Source organism: Pleuronectes platessa, chromosome 2 (genome assembly GCF_947347685.1).
Source record: "Pleuronectes platessa chromosome 2, fPlePla1.1, whole genome shotgun sequence".
NCBI lineage: Eukaryota > Metazoa > Chordata > Actinopteri > Pleuronectiformes > Pleuronectidae > Pleuronectes > Pleuronectes platessa.
This window is the reverse complement of record NC_070627.1, coordinates 23912697-23935945: the sequence shown is the minus strand read 5'-3', so window position 1 is coordinate 23935945 and position 23249 is coordinate 23912697. Positions and strand designations below refer to the sequence as shown.

At 41.5% G+C, this 23249-nt stretch overlaps 1 protein-coding gene across 6 annotated transcripts in view; it reads left to right on the top strand.

The window, feature by feature from the left end:
• Positions 1 to 657: 657 nt before the first annotated feature.
• The window catches only part of frmd4ba (FERM domain containing 4Ba), a 46670-nt gene continuing 24078 nt past the window's right edge, over positions 658 to 23249 (top strand). For 2 of the 6 annotated variants that reach the window (XM_053437211.1, XM_053437218.1), the window contains exons 1-5: positions 659 to 953; positions 21521 to 21586; positions 21708 to 21802; positions 22026 to 22118; positions 22393 to 22477. In XM_053437211.1, the coding sequence (XP_053293186.1) occupies positions 21521 to 21586; positions 21708 to 21802; positions 22026 to 22118; positions 22393 to 22477 (339 nt within the window). In that variant the 5' untranslated portion in view covers positions 659 to 953. Of the gene's footprint in view, positions 954 to 21520; positions 21587 to 21707; positions 21803 to 22025; positions 22119 to 22392; positions 22478 to 23249 lie in introns of all 6 variants that reach the window. The other 4 variants (XM_053437226.1, XM_053437202.1, XM_053437234.1 and 1 more) reach the window with 4 other exon arrangements.

The window sequence follows — 23249 nt, the reverse complement described above, 5'->3', positions numbered from 1 at the left end:
TGCCCCTTAAGGTTCATCCACCAGGATGTTTGTTTGTTTATTTGGTCTGGTTTGGTTTGATTTGGTTGGTTTGATTGGCTGCCTGGTTGGTTGGTTGGTTGGTAGAAATGGTAAATATTAATGCATACTAACATAAAACAATGTCCAGGGAGATGTTATTATCAATATATGGCATAATGTATGTTATTATTACCAGGCATTTCCGTCAAACCTTTCAAGGTAACTAGGTTGCTTGTTGTTAATGTGGAAGCAGAGTCCCAGAGATGTTGTAAATCAACTTAAAATAACACAAAAATATTAAATGTATCCCATGACCAAAAAGAACCACATTCAGCACTAGGGTTGATATATAATACACATACTCAGTGTGAAGCTGATAAGACAGATTGTGGAATAAGTAGATAAACATTGGCCATTGCCAGATTTCTCTGCATTTTCCTTTTTTTAGGACATTTTCACAACTCATGAATCTTGATGAGATAAAGCCACACATATTTAGGGAACTGATAACGATGAGTGAGTGAAGCTTGATTGAATGTATGCGCTCTGCTTTGGAGCCATGCTAGTTCAGTTCAGGTCTCTGCTCAGCTGTACAGCAGGGAGCGCTCCTCCAGTGGCCAAACACGGCACACCGAGGCAGCAGCAGCAGGGGGAGATCCATCTGTCCCATCCCGAATCTGTGGAAGGTAGAGGAGAGCAGAGGAGGCGGGGACCCGGACCGGACTGACGCTCAGTGCGTGGACACAGGGTTACTAATGCCGAACAGGCAGCAGCAGCTTCCCTCGCTTGACTTTTCATCAGAGCCCTGCAGAAGCAACTCTCCATTCATTGGAACAAAAAGCAGCTCTGGTGCTGCGGGGACAGAGGCGGATTTATGTGAACGCCGGCGGAGACGCTCTGCGGACAGACAATAAAAGTGGGGACAATCAGATCACAACAAAAGACAACACAAGGTAAGAACCGTTTCATTAGTTTCCTAAGTGCCTTTTTATTTCTAAAAGTAAAACAAACAATAACAATAATATATTGGTGTGGTCACCTGTACACAGCCTCTCCAGTTTGTTTTGTTATCATGCATTAACAATAACGTGCGCTTTCTGTTCTCATTCGCTATTTCAGAGCGCTATTGGGTTCATTTGGAGCTATAAATGCGCTATTTTACGCACAATCCCCGCATGGAAACAAGTAACATCATCACATCAGTTAGAAAGTGTATGCATGTGTTTGAGTATCAATTAATCCCAGCCAACCCTTAACTCAACATGGAGCCACACAGTATTTTATTGAAGCTGAGTGAATGTCAGCTGGTTTCTGAGTTGTTGACATGTCAACATGAGTCGGGGACCCTGCTTGTCAGAAAGGTGTAGTGGAGTGGCTCAGGACAGATTTAACACAGTAACCTGGGGTGTGGTCACTTCAGTGATACCTATAATGCACCTTCAAGAGCATGTATTGTAGTGTACTTTATTACACACATACACACTATTCATTCCCTCTGAGTCTGTGGTCAGCTGGTGTGCTGTCCTCTGTGTGAATATCCTGTTTCCGGGACCAGACACACAATGGGCAGGCAGGCTTGTGATATCCTGTGTGGGTCTTGTGTCACCTCACACCATGAAAAAACCCACAACAACAGGGGAATGACTACATTTGAACAGATCTCCTAAATGTCAGGCATATTTAAAAAGTCCTGTGATCTTCAGTGTCACTCATTTCTTGTCACACAGCAGGTCTGACATGAGGAAACCCAGTGACAGGACGTGAGTGATAACAAAGGCACAGGGTGACTACACTGAATTTGTGCCTCACGAGAGAAACATGTGCTGCCTCTTTCTCTCTCTGACACACACACGCGCACACACACAAAGTGCAAAGGCAGCGCAGCTTTGTGTTGACTTTAGTCCAGGATGTTCAGCTGCTTTTTAATGGGGTCAGCGCTTCTGATTCAATAAAGCTATTAACCGTCACAGAGTTTTCCAACGCCGCTGTTCGCCACAAATAGGAGTATATTTGCCAATCAGGGGCCATTAACAGACCTTATCCGTGTCTTTGCAAGTGTAAACAAGATTTAAACAGCACATCCAGTCCACCTGGGGAGTGTGACCTGATGTGATGATGCGTTCCCACCACAATCATCCGAGGCCCTGTTTTGTGTAAAAAGTGGTTCATCAGCATTTTTCTTTCTTTTTCCCACACGTCTTCATTATAACGCTCTGTGCACAGATTTGAATGACAGCATTTGTCGGTTAGGTTACGTGATACTGTTGTCATGCAGGCTCGTATAATTTAACACTTCTGCTAGAAAACAAGTTCCTGCCTGACTGGTTCTGACAACAGATTATCCCCACGCTGAAAGATCCCAGTCAGAGTCATGGCTCGTGACAGGTGGGAATGTAAATGTGAATGTTTGCAAGTTAAATCCAGGTATTGGGCTGCGTGTATTTCCAGGTGACAGCATGAGTTATATACAATATGAAGAAAACAAACTGTGTTTCATGGGTGGAAAGTGGTCAGTCTGTCTCGAATTTGCATGAGTAAAGCACAATAACACTACATCCTATAATACTGTTTATTTTTAAAGACTTACTTCAGGGCATAATAAGACAGAGAAGGACTCAGGAGTAAGGTGGATTGTCCCTTCAAAGACTCCTAACCTATTGTTACCTATAAAATAGTTTAGCATTTTGGCTAAATTTAGCATTCAGGAAAACTAGCATTTCAGCTACAAGCTAAACCCAAATTTGCTTACGATAGACTGTACAGTTGGACAATGACTGCCCCCCAAAAGTGAAGCCAAAGTGTCTTGATCATCTCTGGTGGCTGGCTGCAGAATAGCTCATAAACCTCAACTCATACATGTTAGTGGATGGGACATGGACCAACCTAAAAAGTCAACGTTCACGTTAATCTTATTTTTTTCAAGATGGTTTATGTTCTTTTAGGTAGATCTTATCATGTCCAAGATCTCACTTTCTGGTAAGTTTGGGTCAATTATATTAAAAGGGGGTGAAATGTACTGATTGACATCAGAGTGTTAGGCCTTAACAGCAAAACCTCTGAGTGTATGAAACTGATACACAACACATAACATTTTCAAAGTCTCACTTTATTCAGCGAAGAAAAAAACATGCCACATTACTTAATCGACATTTGATTGGGAAGAGCAAAAAAAGCAGCCGGGCAAAGTGTGCTAAGCTGATGTCACATTTAGAAAAACATGGATGTTGTGGATTAGCACTTTAATATAGCTATGGTAAACAGGCTTGCCGCTGGAGGCCTAATTCAGGGGCAGACACTGGAGTGTTTTCTAGTAAATGTGTTTGTGGGTCAACAGTAATCTATAGGCTTTACAGTGCAAATCAATTTAGATCCCAAAGGGAGAGCGGACATCAGCGTAAAGAGGCGTTATTGAGAATGATTTAGTCCATTAAAAAAATGTTCTTCCCCAAATCAGTCGTACCACGATTGCTGTAAATGTCCTCAGTGCTGCTCGAGCCTGTAACATAATCGATGAAAACATGGTTCACTCTGAAATTTGTGTCAACAGGAATCTGTGCCTCGGCTGTGGGCCAGCTCAGCAGGCACTACATCTCTTTTCCTTGTTTCACGTCTGCTTTGTCCCCTCAGACAGGACATCCTGAGTAAAACAAAGAGTCTAGACTTTAGTTTCACATTTAAACCGCTAGAAATTGTGAAACATCCCATATTTACGCTTCCTGATTACGGGAAATATTGCGCGCAAAGAGGTTGTGGGCGACAAAAAAATAATATATTTTGGATTCGGGGGGATTTGGGTCATTTCATTTTCAAATGTAAAATATTCGCTGTTTATTTCCCTTCAGATTAAAGCAGCAAACACTGACAGCAGCCCTGGAGAGGGCCTCTCAGCTGGTTGGGAATTCCTCTGGGAGCCAGTTTGTCATTTAAATGAATGCGACTACATTAAAACAAGCCCAATCTGTTTAAGGACAGGCACTGGCCAGGTTGTGGACAGATCCCCCTCAAAGTGCAGCGCTTAAGCTCACCTACTTATGAATTATTTAAAGAATGGACACTAGGATAGATTTATAGGTTACCCATGTATATCTGTGGCTATTGACTTCATTGCACTTCAGACTGAAAGCCCCCTGTCTCTGGGGGATGTTAGTGGGAAATTAATCACAATTCCAAAGGTGCATGGTGCACAGTTGGTCGGTGATACATCATTATTTACCCCCCATGAAGACCACTGTTTTAATGAGAAATCTGGACAGAAAACAACTGTTTCAACTATGTTTCACTCTCTAGTGCCAGTCGCTCTGTTTTCTTAATAAGATCTTTTATCTTTTACTTCAGACGCATGAAGAGTAGATAATAATAGAAGAGTAAACAGGAACATGTTTTATGTTTTCAGAAAGACCAGTAGAGCAACCCTCAGTGGCTACTACGTTTTCAAACTAAAATGATCTCTGTCCATATGAGCGATATTTGCCTTGTATTTGCGTATGTGACTGTGCCATAATGCCGGTTTTCTTCCGGTGGAGGGTCATGCAATACGAATCCAAGAGGAATCAGTTAAGGCTACGTAGTTACCGAAAAGAGCCAATCAGCAAGCGCCCATGAGTGTCCACGTCATCTTTTCCAACCAATCAATTTCTCCCTTTCCAGACTAAACTAAAATGGGGCCAGCAGCGTTTCCAAACTACTCAATTTTAGCGGTTCCAATATTTTAATTAATTATTAATTAATTATTTTATACAAATTTCCAGCACAAAAGGTTTGAAAGTCTCAACTTCTAAGATGTTATGTGATGTTTTTTACAATTAGTTTTCAAACCTTGTTTTATAGACAAAGAAATCGAGTCATCAATAAAGAAGGTAATTGGCAGATGAAGCGCAATTCATCATTCAATCACTCTTTAGTTGCCCCACAGTGAAATTATGTTAATAGGTGACAATATTTAATATTCCTCATAGATATCTCTGTCTGTTTTTGAAAGCATTAACAAAAACAGCATTATGGAAGACTTTTAGGACGGAAATGGTTCCTGCTTGGTCCTTGTTTACATCACATTGCATCTCAATCGCTGCTATGATGCCTTTTGCTTTGTGTATGTTCTCTAAAGGACCTGTTATGGGTTTTCACGTGCCACAGTCACAACACACAAGGTTAAGAAGAAGCTGCAACTTAAAACTGTAGTGCTGCTTTCAGACATGCAGAAAAGTCTGGGTATTCTCCCGAGTAGCTGTATGTGAGAATGCAAAAGTCACTTGCTCACATAATTTTCCAGAACATTTCCTCCCAGCCCCCAAATAAAATGTTTAGAAACATTTAGAAATTGTGAGCCCATAAATGTCTTTGTTCACCTAGCTGTTAGTATTCCTCACACACTCAAAATCGTGTAGGCCTACACTGCTGCACAGGTGGGCAGGTGAGATGTAGCCAGGAGGGTCTTTCTCCTTATGGCAATGGAGGGGGCCTTAAACCCAACGGATTTGTGCAGCGTTGAATTCAAGAGAGGAATATTCCTCCTTTCTGTCTGTGTTTACCTCCTCCTCCTCCTCCTCCTCCTCATGCGTCTCTCAGACTGGGATGTAATTGCTGTTAGGCTGAGAAAAATGAAAATAACAACAAAGAAAAGGCTTATACCACCTTCGTCTCCGTCTGTGCTGCTGTTGGCTTGCCTGGGAGGTTTTTTTTTTGGGGGGGGGGGGTAGTCCTCACCGTAATTATGCTGCTTGTGTGACTCTCTCCATCAATCCATCCATCCATGCCTCTTTTGTGATCACTCTCCATTTCTTCCCATTTTCCTCTTAAATACACAATGCAGAGATCACATGAACTCTCTTTCACCTACATACACACACACACACACACACACACACACACACACACACACACACACACACACACACATCTCTGAGGTGATGATGTTGAGAGGATGTGTGAAAGCCTGCACGGTAATGACCAGAATGAGACTCCAATCACCGTGAGAGTGGATGAGGTAAAGGAGGGGGGAGGTGGACGGAGAGGACCTGAGTTGCTATTATTATCCTCTCAGGCGCAAACAGAGGTACATGGTGTCGAGTTTAGAAAAAACACACACACACACACACACACACACACAAAAAACAAAAACAACCAATGCTCCTACAGCAGATGTGCCCTACGGCCTTGGATCTACAGTGATCAATACTGCTCAATGCTTAAAAACCCATGTGAGTGTTTCACATGTTCAGTGCCAGAAGGGGTGGGGGCACGGCAAGGAGACACACAGGAGACTTGAATATGGGAAAAGACTGAATATGTGATGATTTGGATTTCACCAGCCCCCCACAAAGTAATTTCCTGTTGAGCGGCTGTGCTCAATTTTTCCTTTTTTTTTCAACCCTTTCCTCGTGCATTCATTTATTTTGGGTTCTATTGTCTGTTAAATTTGTAGTTTTGGAGCCATGGTGGTGCAGCGGGTTCGACAATGGAGATGGAGGATGTATAGGTGCTGCACCCATTAGAGCTTAGCATTCATCATTAATGGAGTGTTATGTGAGACTCCTCTTTTACTGGGTTAATGGCAACCAATACCCCCCCACCTCTCTTACACATACACACAGACACACACATACACACCAAATCCCAGGCACCATTCACCTTCCAACTCAAAATCCCCTGCAGTTTAGAATGAAAGAAATCATCCAGCTGCAGTCACCTTCACCGCTGCAGCTCGGCATGAGGAGGATGAAGGGGGGGGGGGGGGGAGGCGGGGAGAGGCGAGGGAAGTGATCACCTGCGCCGTGGACCAAAACCGAGCACCCTGCTGGTCCACTCAGACAGGCCAGGCTGAGCTCTGTGACAGGGAGAGAGGGCAGCGGTGAGAGACGTGTTAGCACTAAATACGGAGAAGATGTGGGTGCATGGTGATTAAGTGACGAGGAAATAAACCCAGTAACTCAATAGAAAGAGCTGCCTTTGATTTAAGGCCTTTTCAAAGGTCCGTTGTGTTGCTTAGAGGCTCAGCTACTTCCTTTTCAAACATGATTGTTGTCCCACCTGAGCATGTGTACGTCTTTTTCACTACTATACTCTACTGCAGCAGCACGCCTCATACATTTGCTAATATTTACAAAAGCATCAAACAATGTGCTGTGTTGTCTATCAGCAACATTAGCTTCTTCAGCTATAGTCTGTGGACAGAAGTGATGTCAGGACAGTGTTTGGTGACACTGTGGCCTCTTAGAAAGTTGATCCGCTGTTAGTGTGCAGGGCACAGTTGTAACAGGTGTCAGGCACAGTGGGAGGAAAGATGATAGTGTATCCCCAGGGGAGGGCAGTGGTTGTTAGACTGGGGGAAATGAAAGGTGGTGTAAGCATGTGTGCTAATACATGTATGTACAGCCTACATCTGTCTGACAGTAGGGCTGAAAGTATAAGGTCATGATTGGTTTAACAAAGTTTGACATTTGACTAATCAATGAAGTCAGTTCTCAAGCAAATTGCCAAACTGTTTTGATTATTTAAAATGTTTAAAGTTTACTGCTTATTTTCTGTTTGAATGAATTGTTCCTTGAATAATCTGGTTTTTGGACTGCTGGACAGACAAAACTAATACTTTTTAGACCTTGGCCTTACAAAATTAAGTTTAAAAAAAAAATGTCCTGTAACTGTTAAGGACTCAATGACTGGTAAATTAATTAAAAAGAGTTCTCAATAAATTGTGTAATATTGAGAATATATGTAGATTATCACATTGTCACATAAAAATCTAAATTTAGAGACATTTTACATGTTGCTGAAAAGTAGCCTAATAATTTCAGTTGTTATGTAAATCCCTTTTGAAATCGATTAAGCCTCATCACCGCACTGTGTTCGGCATAATGTGCCACATCTGTTGATATGGCATGGAACCCCGTTAATTCATTTAGCTCTCCAGATGATTGATGATCTGTGTGCATGGTAAAAATAAAATAACAGGCATTCCCTGGTAATACTTAAAACACCCATACAGCTTTTATAGTGCATTGGAAACTGATCTGAAGAGAAAGACTGCCACTATAAAAAGTTGGAAAATCAGTAATTGTGTTGTAGAAAAGGAAATGTTTTACTCTCAGTAAATAACAGTACCTTCAGTTTTCTAGCTGGGGCTACGTCTCTGTACAATGTTCACGTTTTAAATCTGAACTGCAGCAGTAAAGAGAAAACACAAAAAAAGCAGAATTGAGCTCATGTCATAAAGTTAGACTTCTTTACCTTATATTACATTTTTTTTATTAAACTGTAAACACAACACTGACTAACAGTAATATGTAAGTCAGTAATATGGCATGTTAATATTAATATGACACAAAAATAAACATGTTAGCAAGCATTTACCCAAACATTCGTGAGATATTGGACACATGTCCAACATTCACATTTTCTTTTACCTCTGCTTTGGTCTCCTCAGATTCCTTTAATAATCGTTTTGCTTGGAGTTCCCACTTTTTAAACTCCCTGACTGTCTCTCTGCCGCCTGCCGTCCATGTGGTGTAGTGAGTTTCAGGGATTTTGTTCAGCTTTTTGCTGGATTTGCTGGCAAATTGAAATGATCAGATCAACCAATCAGAGCTTTGGGCAAAAAACATTGTGCCTCTTTTGTTGTCCCTTCAAATATGTGACTTCAGCCACTGAGATTGTTTCTCTCCACAGTAACTCAGAGGATATTTGCTCGGTTAAAAATGTATTAGTCCGTGTGTTGGATGCAGTAATGAGGCATGTTTTCCTTCTGCAGTGTAGCAGCTGTTTCAGAATATCTGATGAGTTAAACGTATTGAATAAGACATAGCAGCAAACCTGGAACAGATGCCCGGCTCTGAGGCTCTTTGCTCCACAGGCTCCACCTTCTTATGAGTCCCCATTTGACTCTGAGTGAAGGCCCCCTCTCTTCAAATCACAGCACCTCTTAAAATCGCTCTGACAGAGCTGGAATCTTTAAGAGCTTTTAGCCCATTGAGAGCTTTTGTATTTATACATCAGGATGAAAAAAGACATTTTCGATTTGATACTGAAAGACAGCAGCAGTATTCCTTTACGGCCACTGGCTTTGTGACGCCTGTTTGAGCCACACAGGTTCTTCTGTTTGTCTGCACGCTGGATGTTACCGTGGTGCAGACAGCGGTTTTCTGCATTCAGTATGTCTGAATCAGTTGTGTTCTACCAGGCAAGTGTTGTCTGGTCAAATAAAGCCATGTAACTGATCTTATTATCAGGTTAGTTATGTGGATCTAGAGTGACAAACCAAACTGTAAATCATTTTAATGCAGATATCAGCCACCAGAAATCAGCATTTTGTTGCCACAAAATGGATTTAGACTCATAAACAAATGCTCATAAGAGTTAATGGCACCACATGCTGCACAATTTCAGAATAAACTCGGAGCTTGGAGTAGAACCGTTGCTCTTTCATGTAGATAGCGGACTGTTGAGGTGGTTCCGGCATCTAGTCAGGATACCTCCTATGGGCGCCTTCCTTTGCAGGTTTACCGGGCATGCCAAACCCGGAGGAGACCCTGAGGGAGACCCCGACTTCAGTGGCATGCGAACGCCTCGGGATCCCCAAGAAAGAGCTGAAAAGCGTGGCTAGGGAGATGGACGTCTGGGATACCCTTATTGGCCAGCAACCTCTGCAAACCAAGCCTTAAATGGCAGAGGATGGATGGTTGGATGGAAGGAGATTAAACTAGATTATAATGCTGTACATTATAGGGGTCAGATTTCTCCAGATTTAAAACAAGATAACTATCGTCACTGGGCAACCTGTCAGAAATGAAGTGAAGATCCACTTATAGGATGTTAAAAAAATTGGATGAAGCAAACAGACAGTATTCGGTTATTATCCATGGTAACAGTTTTGATAGAATTGGTCTTTTTTTAGCTAAAGGTTGAGGTTTCGGATGCACAGCTCTTTAACGATGATATTAAAAAGCTTATTATGAACTGTGACCTTTTCCTGCTTCTCCACATGCTTCCCCCTTGAGCAATTTTCACAATTATGGATGGAAACTGTACACGTAATTGTCTTAACTCATTTATATGTTTCCTGCATGGCCAATAATTCTTGTTTGTTCCCAGCATAGCTCTGAGCTGATGAAGACAACTCTTATGCACATCCACTGTGTGAACTATAACTGAACTGATTGTTTGTTGCCTGACAGATCATTTATAAAAGTCATAGAAAATAATCATGTGGATGCTTTTTAACATGTCAGAAACCCTCTTCATATCTATTTGTTCTTCCGGAAAATATGTAAATTAGATTTGTATATCATATTTATATGAATTATATATTTGTTTACATATCTTAAAAGCCAAACCATGTTAAATTACTGTATTTTTTCTTCCGTGCAATTATTGAATCCCTTCCGTTGCCTTGAGGCTCATAACAGCCCCTCACTTGTAGTGTGCACCCCCCCCACTCCCCCTTATCTTTGTTGCTCTCTCTTTGTTTCATTCCGATGCCTGTGGAGATGTCCACAGTGGCCATTCATGTTTTCCATAGCTTGACTATGATATTGAAAACTAATAACACAGGCGCTTTATCCTTGTTCTGAGAAACGTCTGGGCAAATCGAGAGACCCACAATCCCTCAGGGCAATATTTTATAGCAGCAGACAGTGCGGGGCTGCTGACTGACACCACAGCCTCTGCCTCCCACACACTTACCCCGGTCTGACCTCCTCCTCTACGTAGCATCTGGGTTATACGCACACATAGTTTGTCACAGCCTGTGGCCTCCAGGGTGGCCCTGAGCGCTGTCCCATGCAGCAAGAGGAGCTGGCCCCAAATCCCTAGACACAGCCTGACAAGCCGATAGGTGGATGGTGGCAGCATGAAGACCCTGAGCCCGCTTTCCCTGCCTTCTTTCTCTTTCCGTTTTTTTCCATACCCCCTGCCTGGCCACACAAAGCGGGGCTTGACTGTGCCGCCTCAACACACACAAAAAGCTTCTCTGTCTCTCCATTCATTCGCCAAATGGAGCTTTATCACATGGTGTTAATTGGCTGTAATTAAAATGTCTTGTGGTTGCTTAAACAGATGCAGTGACAATTTCAGTCATGAAGGATAATGGCCGCCTCTCACTTACTGGGATGATTGTGAAATCTGAAGGCCTGAGGGCAGACGTTCAGTTTATTTCATTGCAGTTCTTCTTGTTGTAATTTACAAATGGAACATAAAGAAAAGCAAGTTGTATGTTAAGAGGAGAATAAACAACTCAAAGACAAAGAAAGAACAAATGATTTGATTATTTGATTTTTCTTTCACTCATTGTGTGTGAGACACGAAGATGCAAAGCTCATTAGAAAGTGGGGCATACTCTTTGCATGACCAGAGATGTCCCTCTTTCATGTTTTATGAACGTAATCTCTTCATGTATAATGCATGATGACAAATTGCCCTCATATCAAGTGTCATGATTTCTGACAGCTGTGTCCACCTGCTCCATTTCTAACCAAGAGTGACGGTCATGAAGCTACATGAGCGTGTGGGCAGGGTCCCTTGAGGCCAGGACATTATAAGTTAACCATCCAGCATGTGTGAGTAGGCCGGGCGTACTGCATACTGCATGTGTCAGCTGCAGACTCAGTATGGGGCATAGCTCGTCATCTGCAGGCCCATGTGGAGGACAGCTGTTTGCCTGCTCTGCTCCGGCTCTGTCACATCCACAAGGAGGCCTTCCCCTTTCAGATAATTAATCTACCACTTACTGTACACGGTAATTGCTATCCCGTGTTGAAATGAGCCGGGGGACGGGGAGCCTTGACGATCTTGGCAGCGCGGCTGCCCCCATCATGCCCTGCCGTGTATTCTCAACAGATTCAAGCCTATTAATACTGAACTTCTGGGACTGAGCCGAGCAGGGGGCTAAATTGTAACAGCCTGTCTGTCTGGATTCTTACTAAACTTTCGATCTAGCCTTCACCAATGAAATGAGGCCCTTATCTTAGGAGAAAGGGCATGACATTGGCATAAAGGTAATAGGAAAGCCCTCCAGACAGCATAATTTACCACACAATTTCCGGGACTAAATGTATTTCCTCTCTTTATTCCTCAGGGCTTTGGTGTCATGCAATTTCCCCATCTGCTGGTCTCAAAGGGGCATTGCAGCGTGAAGAGTAAATATGTCAGCCTCTGTTGTTGCTTTTCCACTACAATCGATTGTTCTCGGCTTATGGGACAAAGTGTAACGACAGCTTAAAAAGAGTGAGCCTTAAAGTGAACAGAGTCTTGTGTGCAGCGCATGACATGTGTAGATAAATGGACACCAGAGTGACATCAGAGAGGGTGACGGTGTGAGATCATGGTGTGTGCGTCTGTGGTGCCAGGCTGGAGACAGGGAGAGACGGAGACTGTTAGACAACAGTTATGCTGACGTTGTTAGGTTAACCAGGCAAGAGGAAGTTGCTGGTGAAAAGATGTTATCTCAGAGTGAAAATAGAATGATATTTTACCCTCTGAAATAGAAAAAACCTCTGTTGACAGCATGTGATTCTGACCCTGTCCTATTGAGCTCATTGTGAGGTTATTGAGTTGATTATTTAATACACAGAGTTTGCTGCTGCTATAATCAATATTTTTAAAGTATCAACAGATCACATTACCTAACACAAATGGGCGTTTCACTTCAGTCTGCAGTTCCTTGCAGCTATATAGAGCATTTAGCACCTTTCAGCTCAATGTTTTGGTTTTTACAACCAAGTGTTTTGTTTCCCTCTCATCATCTCAGCATCATTTCCAGTTACGCCAGCAAGGGGCTTTTTAAGAAGAAGCACTAATAAACCCTCTGTCGAACATTCCCAACACCAGAGCCTTAGTTAGAAACTCTAGCTAGTGAACACGATGGAGCGTTTAGCTGCTAAAGAGCCAGATGTTTCCATTGGGAGGTGGTAAAAACCATATGAAGACTAAAATCCATGTTCATTTGGGATACTAACCTAGTTAATGGAAACACAACAATTTAATGATACTGTTGCTCCCATACACTGTAGATAAAGAAAAACGACAGGACTGCTCCTCAAAAGTGAAGCCAAAGCGTCTCTATCGCTACCTGGTGGCTGACTGAAGTATGGATCACAAATGCCAATTTTATCACACTGATGTATGTTCAAGTGTTAACACCTCCCGTAAGTTTTATTTAGTTTTTTAATTAGTTATTTTAAAACTCAGGCTGACTCCGCATTGGTCAAATTTCGCTACTGCGCAGACTCTGGCTCCAGAGCTCAATTCTTGGATTTTTTAGCTTCCTTGCTGGATAGAGCCAGGAAGTGGAGACACATCATCCACATCTCTATACAGTCTATGGTTGTTTCACGTCGGCTGGATGTGTAAATAAGATACTGTTTGCTCACATTAGGTGTATAAACATCTAACAAGTGATAATATACCAGATGTCGTGTTTACAGCTTGTTCCAGTGTCTCCAAATGGCAAAACAAATCTCTGTATGCATGTTAGTGCTTTACATATATTATCCATATTATTAATGAAAGCTACTACTGAGATATATGTTCGGATCACTTCAGGCTGCTTATTGTATATCGCTCCGATTGTATAGTACATCTTGCAGACAATTAATTCCCACTTTCCCCTGGGACGCCCCCAAGACTCCCACAGATTGATTCTCACTGAGGTCGTTACCTCCTTCTGCATCTTCACCTCAGTGAACCCCAAGCGTAGAGTGTGGAAATCAACTGGGATTATTAGTTGCCTGCAGGCGTTCCACTTGTGTTTGTGTGTGTTTGTGTTCGTGTGTGTGAGTTTTCACAAATGTGTATTTGTGTTGCTCCCAGTAGACACAATGCCTGCATGCTTTTACATTGAAAAATAACCAATGCTGACTGGTGCTCCATAGTAAGTAGTGGTTATGATCTGGTAAGCTACTGAATAATAAATTACAACACAATTTATTGTTAATTTATGTTTTAGTTGTACAATATTTTAAGAAAAGTGGCAACTTGTTTTCTGAAGTAAGTGGATAGTTAACGTGCTTGTGCCTCTGAAATATGTGCCACGCATGCCTGAGTAGCCCTGTACCCTGTGTACTGTAACAATATGTGGACCAGAACACGCGGCTCTCCTTTATACACATGTGGCGATCATGTGTGTGTGAGCAGCGGCTTGTGTCCACCATATGCTTGGCTGTCCTGCCCGCTGTCATTCCAGACAGCCGTGCATGGCCTCACACGCCTGTCCATGTTTATCATGGTAAGCTGGTCACGGTGCATCTATAAACCTCCAAATGGGTCTCAGATGATGAATCCTGCCCTCCAGAAAGAGAACCTTCTGGTTCACGCATTGGTGGATTACAACGTCCGTAGTGTGTAATCCTGTTAGGACACATGGAAATGAGAGGAGAGCAGTTGAATTTACTCCCTCGTGTCATTATTTTATTATTTTTATCTAAATTTCATATCAACCACCTCCAGTATGTGTCAAGAAGCTGTGATTGTCTAAAGAGCATGAAATTGACTGCTGACCACAAAGAGCCTGCTATTTATTTCCCACCGTCGTCTTTTCTTGCCAAGAATAGACTGATTCAACTCTTTTTAATAATTTTTTATCATTATCACTTGAAATAAGGATACATGTATTCTGTTAACAAAAATAAACTAACCCCACCCCACCCTCTGCCCCTAGTGCAGGGTCTTATAAATACAACAATAGTAATAACAAAGAAGAGAGTTATAGACATTAACATACAAGTATAGGAGAGAGCGGGGTAATGTGGGACATTTTTTACATTTGCTCCCCTCTAGGCGAGCTAAAATGATATATCAGTAAAATGTACACATTTCCCATTAATTCAGGATGTTTTCTAGAAATGGAAATGATCAGAATGTCTTCAGGACAAAGGGTAGTGAAAATATGATTGTTTAAAAAAAAGTGGTCTTGTGTCCCACTTTACCCCAGCTACGGGGTAAAGTGGGACACTTACTTTTTCCACTTTAAAACAACCATAACAACACATGTTGTAATGGTTAAAATCCCGACAGCTAGATTGACAACAACTAATATCGGACTAGTAACAGAATCATGGGGATTGGTCAATTAAGCACATTTATGATTATTATGATTCATGTGATCTCTTGCACACCCTAGCCTACCGGCACATTGTTTCTCTGTCCAATTTGCAGGGACAGGGATATTGTTTTTCTCTGCGTATTCAAATGCCAGTTCACGATACTTAACTGGAGCAAGGCCAGGGAACTGGTCAGCCAGTTGTTTCAAGTATTTGGCAAGCTCCTCCTCCATCTCATCTGTGAATATTCTCTTTACCTCAGCTACTGCACCCCAGGCTACTGATTTTACTTTCCCTTTCTCATTTTTCTTTATGAATCTTTTGAGGGTTGTCTTGTCAATATTTCTATCCCTTCCAGCTTTTCTTAAAGACTTCTTTCCTTGCATGACCTCAGCAGCTGCACTCTCCATCTTTGGAGGGGTGTTTGGCCCCAGGTTGTCTTCCTGGTGTAGTTTCTTGGCATGATGGCTTTTCTACAATGTTTATGACATTAAAAATAAAACATATATAATGTAATATGACACTAAAATATATTTAAGACTAAACTTAACTTGTGCTTCATGGTGGGGTAAAGAGAGACACTGTCCCACTTTACCCAACAGCATTTGTCCCACTTTACCCCGAAGCCACAATTTTAGAAAAACAACATCTCTTAGCAATTCAGGCTAATCTTCAGCTAGCATCAATCACATGGTTTTATATGTTGGAAGTTCACCAACATGTATGATATAAGTTTTTCTACCTGAATCAATTTGTTTTGACACAACAGTGGATTAAGTTCAAGGCAAGAAAATTTACTTTTACATGCAAAAAACACATTTTTCTGAAAAAACATACTTTCCACAGCACCAGCACCAACTTCTCCTTCATGGCAAGGGGGGAATGGGAGGGGCTTGAAAACATAATAGTCACATGACCACAAATGTGTTCCGTTGCCTAGATACAGGGGGTGTTTCACATCACCCGATGTCCCACATTACCCCGCTCTCCCCTAAATATATACATAAGTCCATGCAGATCAAATAAAATAAATAATATCTCAGTATTATTTAGGAAAATTATAATAATAGTTATGATCCATAACTTAATCATATCTACAGTCAGAGTAACGCAGTACTACCCAAGCATCAAAATATGAGTATCATCAGTTTCAGTCATACAATTTATATGCATTAAAGTAACAGATTAATTCATATTAAATTAATTTAACAAATTTCTGGTACAATCCACTCACAGCAATTTCTGTAGAGCACTTCCTGGATGAGGTCTTTTGTTGGTAAGTGATAAATATGAATTGTAATTCAGCTGTTGGTTAGATATATTATTATAAAAACTGGAAGCAAAGGGAAACACTATAACCTGGCTCTGTCCAATCAATATCCCTGAATGCTCAATTCAAACTGTAGTGTAAACACTGCTTACACTACAAAAGATCCACGCTGTTTACTAAACAGCGTGGATCTTTTTGTGCCAGAATGAAGACGTACAGTAACACAAACCCTTGAGAATTGCACATAATCCCATTTTCTATAAAAGCCCATTGTCACAGCTGTCTGCCGCTGCTCATGCTTAGTATAGCCAGTTCACTGCCTGTCTACTCTACATGCAGTAAGTGACGTGACTGATTATAGCCAACATGTGTGTTTCAGACACATTCATGCAACTGCACACACTGACTGACACATGCCTGACTGATAATAAGGCCGATTTCTGTTGATTATTTGTTAACTGGATGTATGGATGGATGGAGAGACAGACAGACAGACAGACAGACAGACAGAAACATAGAGGTGCAACATCCTATGCCCTTAAACTTTGACTAGAGTGAGGAAAAACTACCCAAAAACCTTTTTACAGGGATAGTGCAATAGATATTGCATTTAACACTGCACATACACAAAATAACATTCATGAGAAATGCTGAGCTGCCTCACTGGCCTCAACAGTAGATGAGGCAGGAAACAGCATTGCTAATTTACTCTATATGCTTTGTTTTTTAATCTAATAATTATTATTCCTGTAGATGTGGAGGTCATAGTGTTCCTGCTCTGCTCTGTGAAAATTAGGTTGATCGTGTTCAATGAAACAGCGCCGTGTTGACAGAGGAAACTTGAGCATTCTGGGAGACCGGGGTCACATAAACAAACAGCGTGATATTGTTTCCAGCTGAACTGCAACACGTCGCTGCTGAGAGCTGCTCAACTCATCTGTTCTCCAGCTTTTCGGCCTGTGTGTGTGCAGCTGTATAAGGGAAGACGTCTGGCCGGAGACACAGGCACACTTAAGTCCACATATTTTATTTTTAAATCAAAAACTTTCTTAAAAGGATTTCCCACGCAGCTTCACTTTTAGTTTGGCCCCGTCAGACAAACACAACCAATTATCTTTAGTGTTCCTGCATAAAATAGAGGGTGGAGATGTCTGGTCTCCTCAGGAAATTGCTCCCGCATCCCAGACAAAGTGTCACACCATTCCCACACCCCTTTTTTCCGACAATGGAACTACAATACTTGCTGAAATAATACTAAAAATGATAAAAGATGACATTCGCCTTAGCATGGCAAAATTATATAACAATGGAGGAAAAGAAACCTGCCAAACAAAACATTTTCACCACTGTGAGTCACAGAGCTGTGTATTTCTGACTTTAGAGGTTGAGTGGCCAGCCGGAGCTGGTTTCTGTGTTTGTATACAAGAGTGTTTATGTGGAGGGGAGTTGGAGCCTCTGCAGCAGGGGCCTCGTGGTTCTGTCCTGCCCTCCCCTCATGCACACTATGAGGCAGTGTTTTGGACCAAGGCCCAGGACCGAGCCTGAGGCATACCGCTCTGCTCCAGCCTCTCCACAGCGCCGACTCTCACTGACATCACATCAGCTGGGTAGACATAGTAGACGTTTGTGCATGTGTAGATGCTGCTTTCAGCTTGTTGCTCTGAAGCAAAACAAAGTGGTCTGCAGTTCATCTCGTCTCCCGGCTCTGAATCTGTGAGGTGTCATCCGTAGCAGTAGAAAAGAGCCCTCAGTCATGGCTGTGCGCATCATACGTGGAATGGAGGACCTGGTGGCATCAAGCAGCCAGCTCGTCTGGGGCCTGGCACATCAGACCTTGAGGAGGTGGTACAACCGTGGGGTGATGCCGTGCAGACGCTTCCTAGAAGCCTGGTTCAGGATTGGGAAATGCTACCAGGTACGGCAGCTCTTTCAGCAGCGGAAGCATAAATGCTTTAATTAAAAATAAGTTTTATTGATCGCTTTCTCGACAGCACGTGTGATTAATTCCTGGATGGCAGATGGATTTCTTTGGTTGAATTGTTGTGTGTGTGGCTTATATTAACTATAATCTCACGGGAACTTTGCACCGTGTGAGGTGAACGGGTAATTTCTCTCACTTGGCTCTTTTGCGTATGCTCGTGTTTATTTGTGCGCCTGTGAGGAGTCTAAGCTGCCTCTTAGTGAGTCACAAAGCCTGTTTTTTAACAAGGGTCTCTCTCCCTGCACATGTGGCAGCCATTAGAAAGCAGCATGACCGGCTGTTTGATCTCACTGTCTGGCCAAGGAGGAGAACTTTCAGAGTTGGTCTTTGAAATGAATTGTTGCCAGAACACCTGTGTGCTGTCTGTTGGGTGAGCGTATCCTCCAGATAAGATATTTAGAGTCAGTCAGCATTTAGTCATTGAGCCGACACAGTGGTCCCTCTGTGAAACCTTTTCAAAGTGCATAAAAACACCTGGCGCTCACGTGTTCTCTCCAACAGATTGTAGTATCTGTTCGAATGTATCAGAGCCTTTGAATTTTTAAGCAATATACCAGGATGCAGCTTCTTCCCCTCAGAGTATTAAAGCTTATTTATAACAAGTTAAGTGAAAACCGTGCCTCACATTTACACTTTAAGTACTTATTACACGGAAAATAGAACACCCTCAATTCGTAATACACCAATGAATTAACTCTTTTTTTGTGATTATCCCACATCAATTTTTGTAATATAAAGTGTTACATTCAGTAAAACAAACTTTATTTATTTGTGTGCTACCAATTTTTTTAAGGTGGTCCAACAATTTATTTCAGTGTATGGTAAATTGTGTTATTATGTAATTGTATCTGATTCAATATTTAAGGGGAAATTTATGTTGTAGGTTGGTGTGAAAGCTAATTGCAACAATGCAGTTTATTTCTTTCTCTATAAACTGATCATATTTTTGGGGATAAAAGTCCTGATTTGAAAAGTATTGAGTGATAAAACGTTAACTTAAGACGTATGAAGAATTATGAATGGAATATGTCTGCTGCCACAAAGTATTGAAGCCAAGGTAATTTGTTACTTTCCACCACTGTGTGTTTTATTGCTGTTCAGCCTGTAGCTTGTGGTTTACCTCTGGTTAACGGTTGAAGTAGTTGTGGACCTGATCAAAGCGGCAGGGTGGGCCCGTCCCAGCATGAGAAGGTCAGTGGCTGAAGGTCATGTGAAGAGTGCGCCATTATGAGCTCCGTGCCCATAATGACAGGGCTGCAGGGGGGGAACGACCTCCCTGACACAGATGTGACCTCTCAGCGACATCACTCAGGTCCTCGCTGTGGACAGAGGGCAGTTTCTGTCTGGATAAAACTGTCCTTTAAATACTAAATACCGAATACTTTGATATTTTTATATGCTCATAAGGGGATGCTTTTTAGATGATTGTGAACATATTTGAAGCTGGTTATGAGTTGACACGAGGACAAAAGACAGATAAACGATTTTGAGTCAGATGCAAAGATTTTAATGGTGAATATTAAGGTAATTGTCTGTCTGTGAGCTTGAAATCAGACTGTAAACTAAAGGCCTTTGTTCTTTTCTCCATGTTTTGACTTCAGTTGTTAACAACAATGCAGCATTGATTGATAGGCTGTAAGAAGGATTGTTCCCTGGACAAGTCACAACGCTTGAGGCTACTATAGATATTAATCCCTGATCGCTTCTTCTTGCCTCTTCTGGACCACTAAGATGTGGAGCTGTAAAAAGTTTCTGCTGTGCCACTCACATCCTACCTGGATGCACAGTAGGAGTGGATATGACGTTCAAATCCATGGTTTCAGACCAAACTAGTGTTACTGCAAATAAAACCATTTGTTGAGGAGTCAAGCCCACAGAGTCGTAAATCTCCCCGAGGTTTAGGGAGTTGGAAAAACAACACAGTGTAAAAGCAGCTTGTACAGTATAAAAGTGAAATGAGGGCTCTGTTGTGGCATCGAGGACAATGTGTCCTGAAGTTAAATGCTGTGCCGGAGAACGTCTTCTCCGCCTGCGGTCACACTGGACGTCAACACGACCCTCACTTTTCCAGCACAGAGGCCAAACAGTTGGATACCACATGTTTTTCATTGAAGTCACAGAGAATGAAAGTGCAGGGACACATTCCTGAGCAGCAAAAAGCATCTAGTAAACACTAACACTAACTCCTGCCAATGAGGTTCTGCATCGTGTGTCTTCAATTTAACAGTAGTAAGATCATTTTGTTGCTACGGTCACATGAACACCACAGCCATGGAATAAAGAAGAAGCTTTCTAATGGATGAGAGCACCCCTTTTTTCTGCCTTTGTGCTGAAAAACAAAGCAGCAAAAGTCATTTTACCACATTTAAAACCACTTTGTGTGAGATCTCAATGTGATTGGCTAGTTATTATGGCAAAAATTATGGCAGCAAAATCTGGAATTATAATAATTTAATTGATAATTCTTAATGGTTCTTTATTTAACAGATTCTTTACACAGAGCGTGATGAGAATGAGTACATGGAATCTAACAGGTTTTATAGTAGCTGAACATCGGCCTGAATGTTGGCTACAGATTAACAGACTGAAATATGATTTGAATATTGTTCATAACCACACAATAGTATTCCTACCTTGTCCTGTGTGAAAGGCAGTTCTGCTGACTGCAACAGATTGACTCTTAAAACTATTCATCTTAAACAATGGAATGGAAATTCAATTAAATTATGCAGCAGCACTTCATTGTCCTTCAGTTTGATTACTGTGCTGGAGGAAGACGGGGGCTGATGATGACATTTCAGGGATTATCAACAGACCCGTGTTGATGCAGAGGAAGGATATGGAAGAGTGAAAAAGACAAAGTGTGTGTGTATGGGACAAAAGAACCTGAGACTCTTTGTTTATGATTCATGCAGCACATGGTGTAAATCACAGCTTATTTATGGCTCTTCTCCGCTTTGACTAAAATACACTTTATAGGGATGATCAACTTTCAATGACTTTGATGTTTTGGGACATGGCTCCCACATGGACATTTGCCCGGTAGCTCTCTTTACCTATTCATTCAGCACAAAGTCAAACATGACACTGAGGTGAGTCATTCCAAAGATGCAGCCATTTTATCCCGGGGGCTAAAACAGTGGAAGGGCAGCTGTGCGTGTGGTGAGGCACAGGTAGAGGTGGAGGCTGTGTACTCTCACTTTTGCAGCAGCTGACGTCTCATGTGGTGTTTTTTTCCTCTAGATGACCGAAGGACGTCTTTGCCAGGTTCACCTCCTTGACGGCAGGAATCTGGAGCTCCTGGTGCAGGTAGTTTGTCCGTTCCTGTCACATGTTCCTCCTTCTTTACTTGTGTTTCAAGCACGTTACATTTCATTTTCTACACAAGTGATCTCAACTCCAATCCTGTGTGTCTCTCTAAACTCTGCAGCCCAAGCTGTTGTCCCGAGAGCTGTTAGATTTGGTGTCGTCACACTTTAACCTGAAGGAGAAAGAATATTTTGGATTGAGCTTCATAGATGACACGTAAGTACATTTCCTAATATTGGACACTCATATTAAAGACTTCAAATTTGTGATACTGTCTTATGTTATTTTTAATAGGATGATTTGTTGATTTAGAACCAATCCATGTTTACAGAAGATGATAGAAGCCTTTAGAGAGTAGATAAAAGAAGAGAAAAGAGATTAAGATAGCATTATCACAATTACATTTCAACTTGCGATTTATTTGTTTATTCCTGCTCAGTGGCCAGAATAACTGGCTGCAGCTGGATCGTAAAGTCCTTGATCATGACTTCTCCAAGACCTCGGGGCCTTTGGAGCTCAAGTTTCTTGTGAGGTAAGTGCTCTTGCTGTTAAAGCTTTCCAGATCTGGAATACTGTTTTACATGAAAAACTGTGGTCTGAATGTTTAAATGATGGAAGCAAAATTGTTGTCAATAGTTGCATGGCTTGTTTTGGCCAGCAGGTGGCAGTGTTGGAACACTGCTGAGTGACTACCATGCTTCATTAGATGACACATGATGAAGACTGCTGATAATGCTGCTGAAATATAAATACAAAATGCATTGACATCACATTCCATTTGAACCTTGCTGTTAAACTGTCCACAGGTTTTACATTGAGAAGATCACCTTCCTGAAAGAGAACACCACAGTGGAGCTCTTCTTCCTCAACGCAAAATCGTTAGTGTTTAACGTAAGTTTGTTTTAAGTATTTATTTTCTAAAGGCGTGTCTCATATTTTTCTTTTTGAATCTCATAAATCAAATATGGCTTTTCCTCTAGCTCCAGATCATTGCACCCAGTCATTGATTCCCTTATGAGGAGACTCCCACTCCAACTATTGATCAGCCTCAGATTTCAATCAACTTGATGGTCGATATGTTGTATGCATGTTGTTGTTCATATAAGATTCACACGTTTTATTACTTTGTAGTTGGGCCTATGTTATGCAAGACTTACCAAAGCAATATTTGAATCTACATTGTTGTAGCACATAACATAGGCTACAAGTATATAACCTCAACGTAGTTATTCTAATACACCCACTTTTATCTTATTTATTCTACATTCATGCAAGATTTTATTAATATGCTTTTCATTAATGCGTTTCTACATTTCTTGAAATTCTTAAGAATATCTACTACTCACAATATTTACATGTTAAAAACTTTTTAATGAGCCCACTCGTACTTTCAGAATGCTGCTTTCAGGTGCTGTTGGAAATTCTACAACATAACTCAAATGGCTAAACAGCATTCACAGTTAAGTTAAATGTTATAGACACTGACTTGAAGTTTATGAATGTATTATATATATATATGGTTGGTTATATAATATTATATATTTAAATCGCGTAGGTAAAGCATCAACTACCCGCAGTCCGTAGACATTGTTGAAGAGATCTTTGCATGGCATTGATCGGATATTGACCATTAGGAATGTGGTTATGAATGGTGTTTTACGTT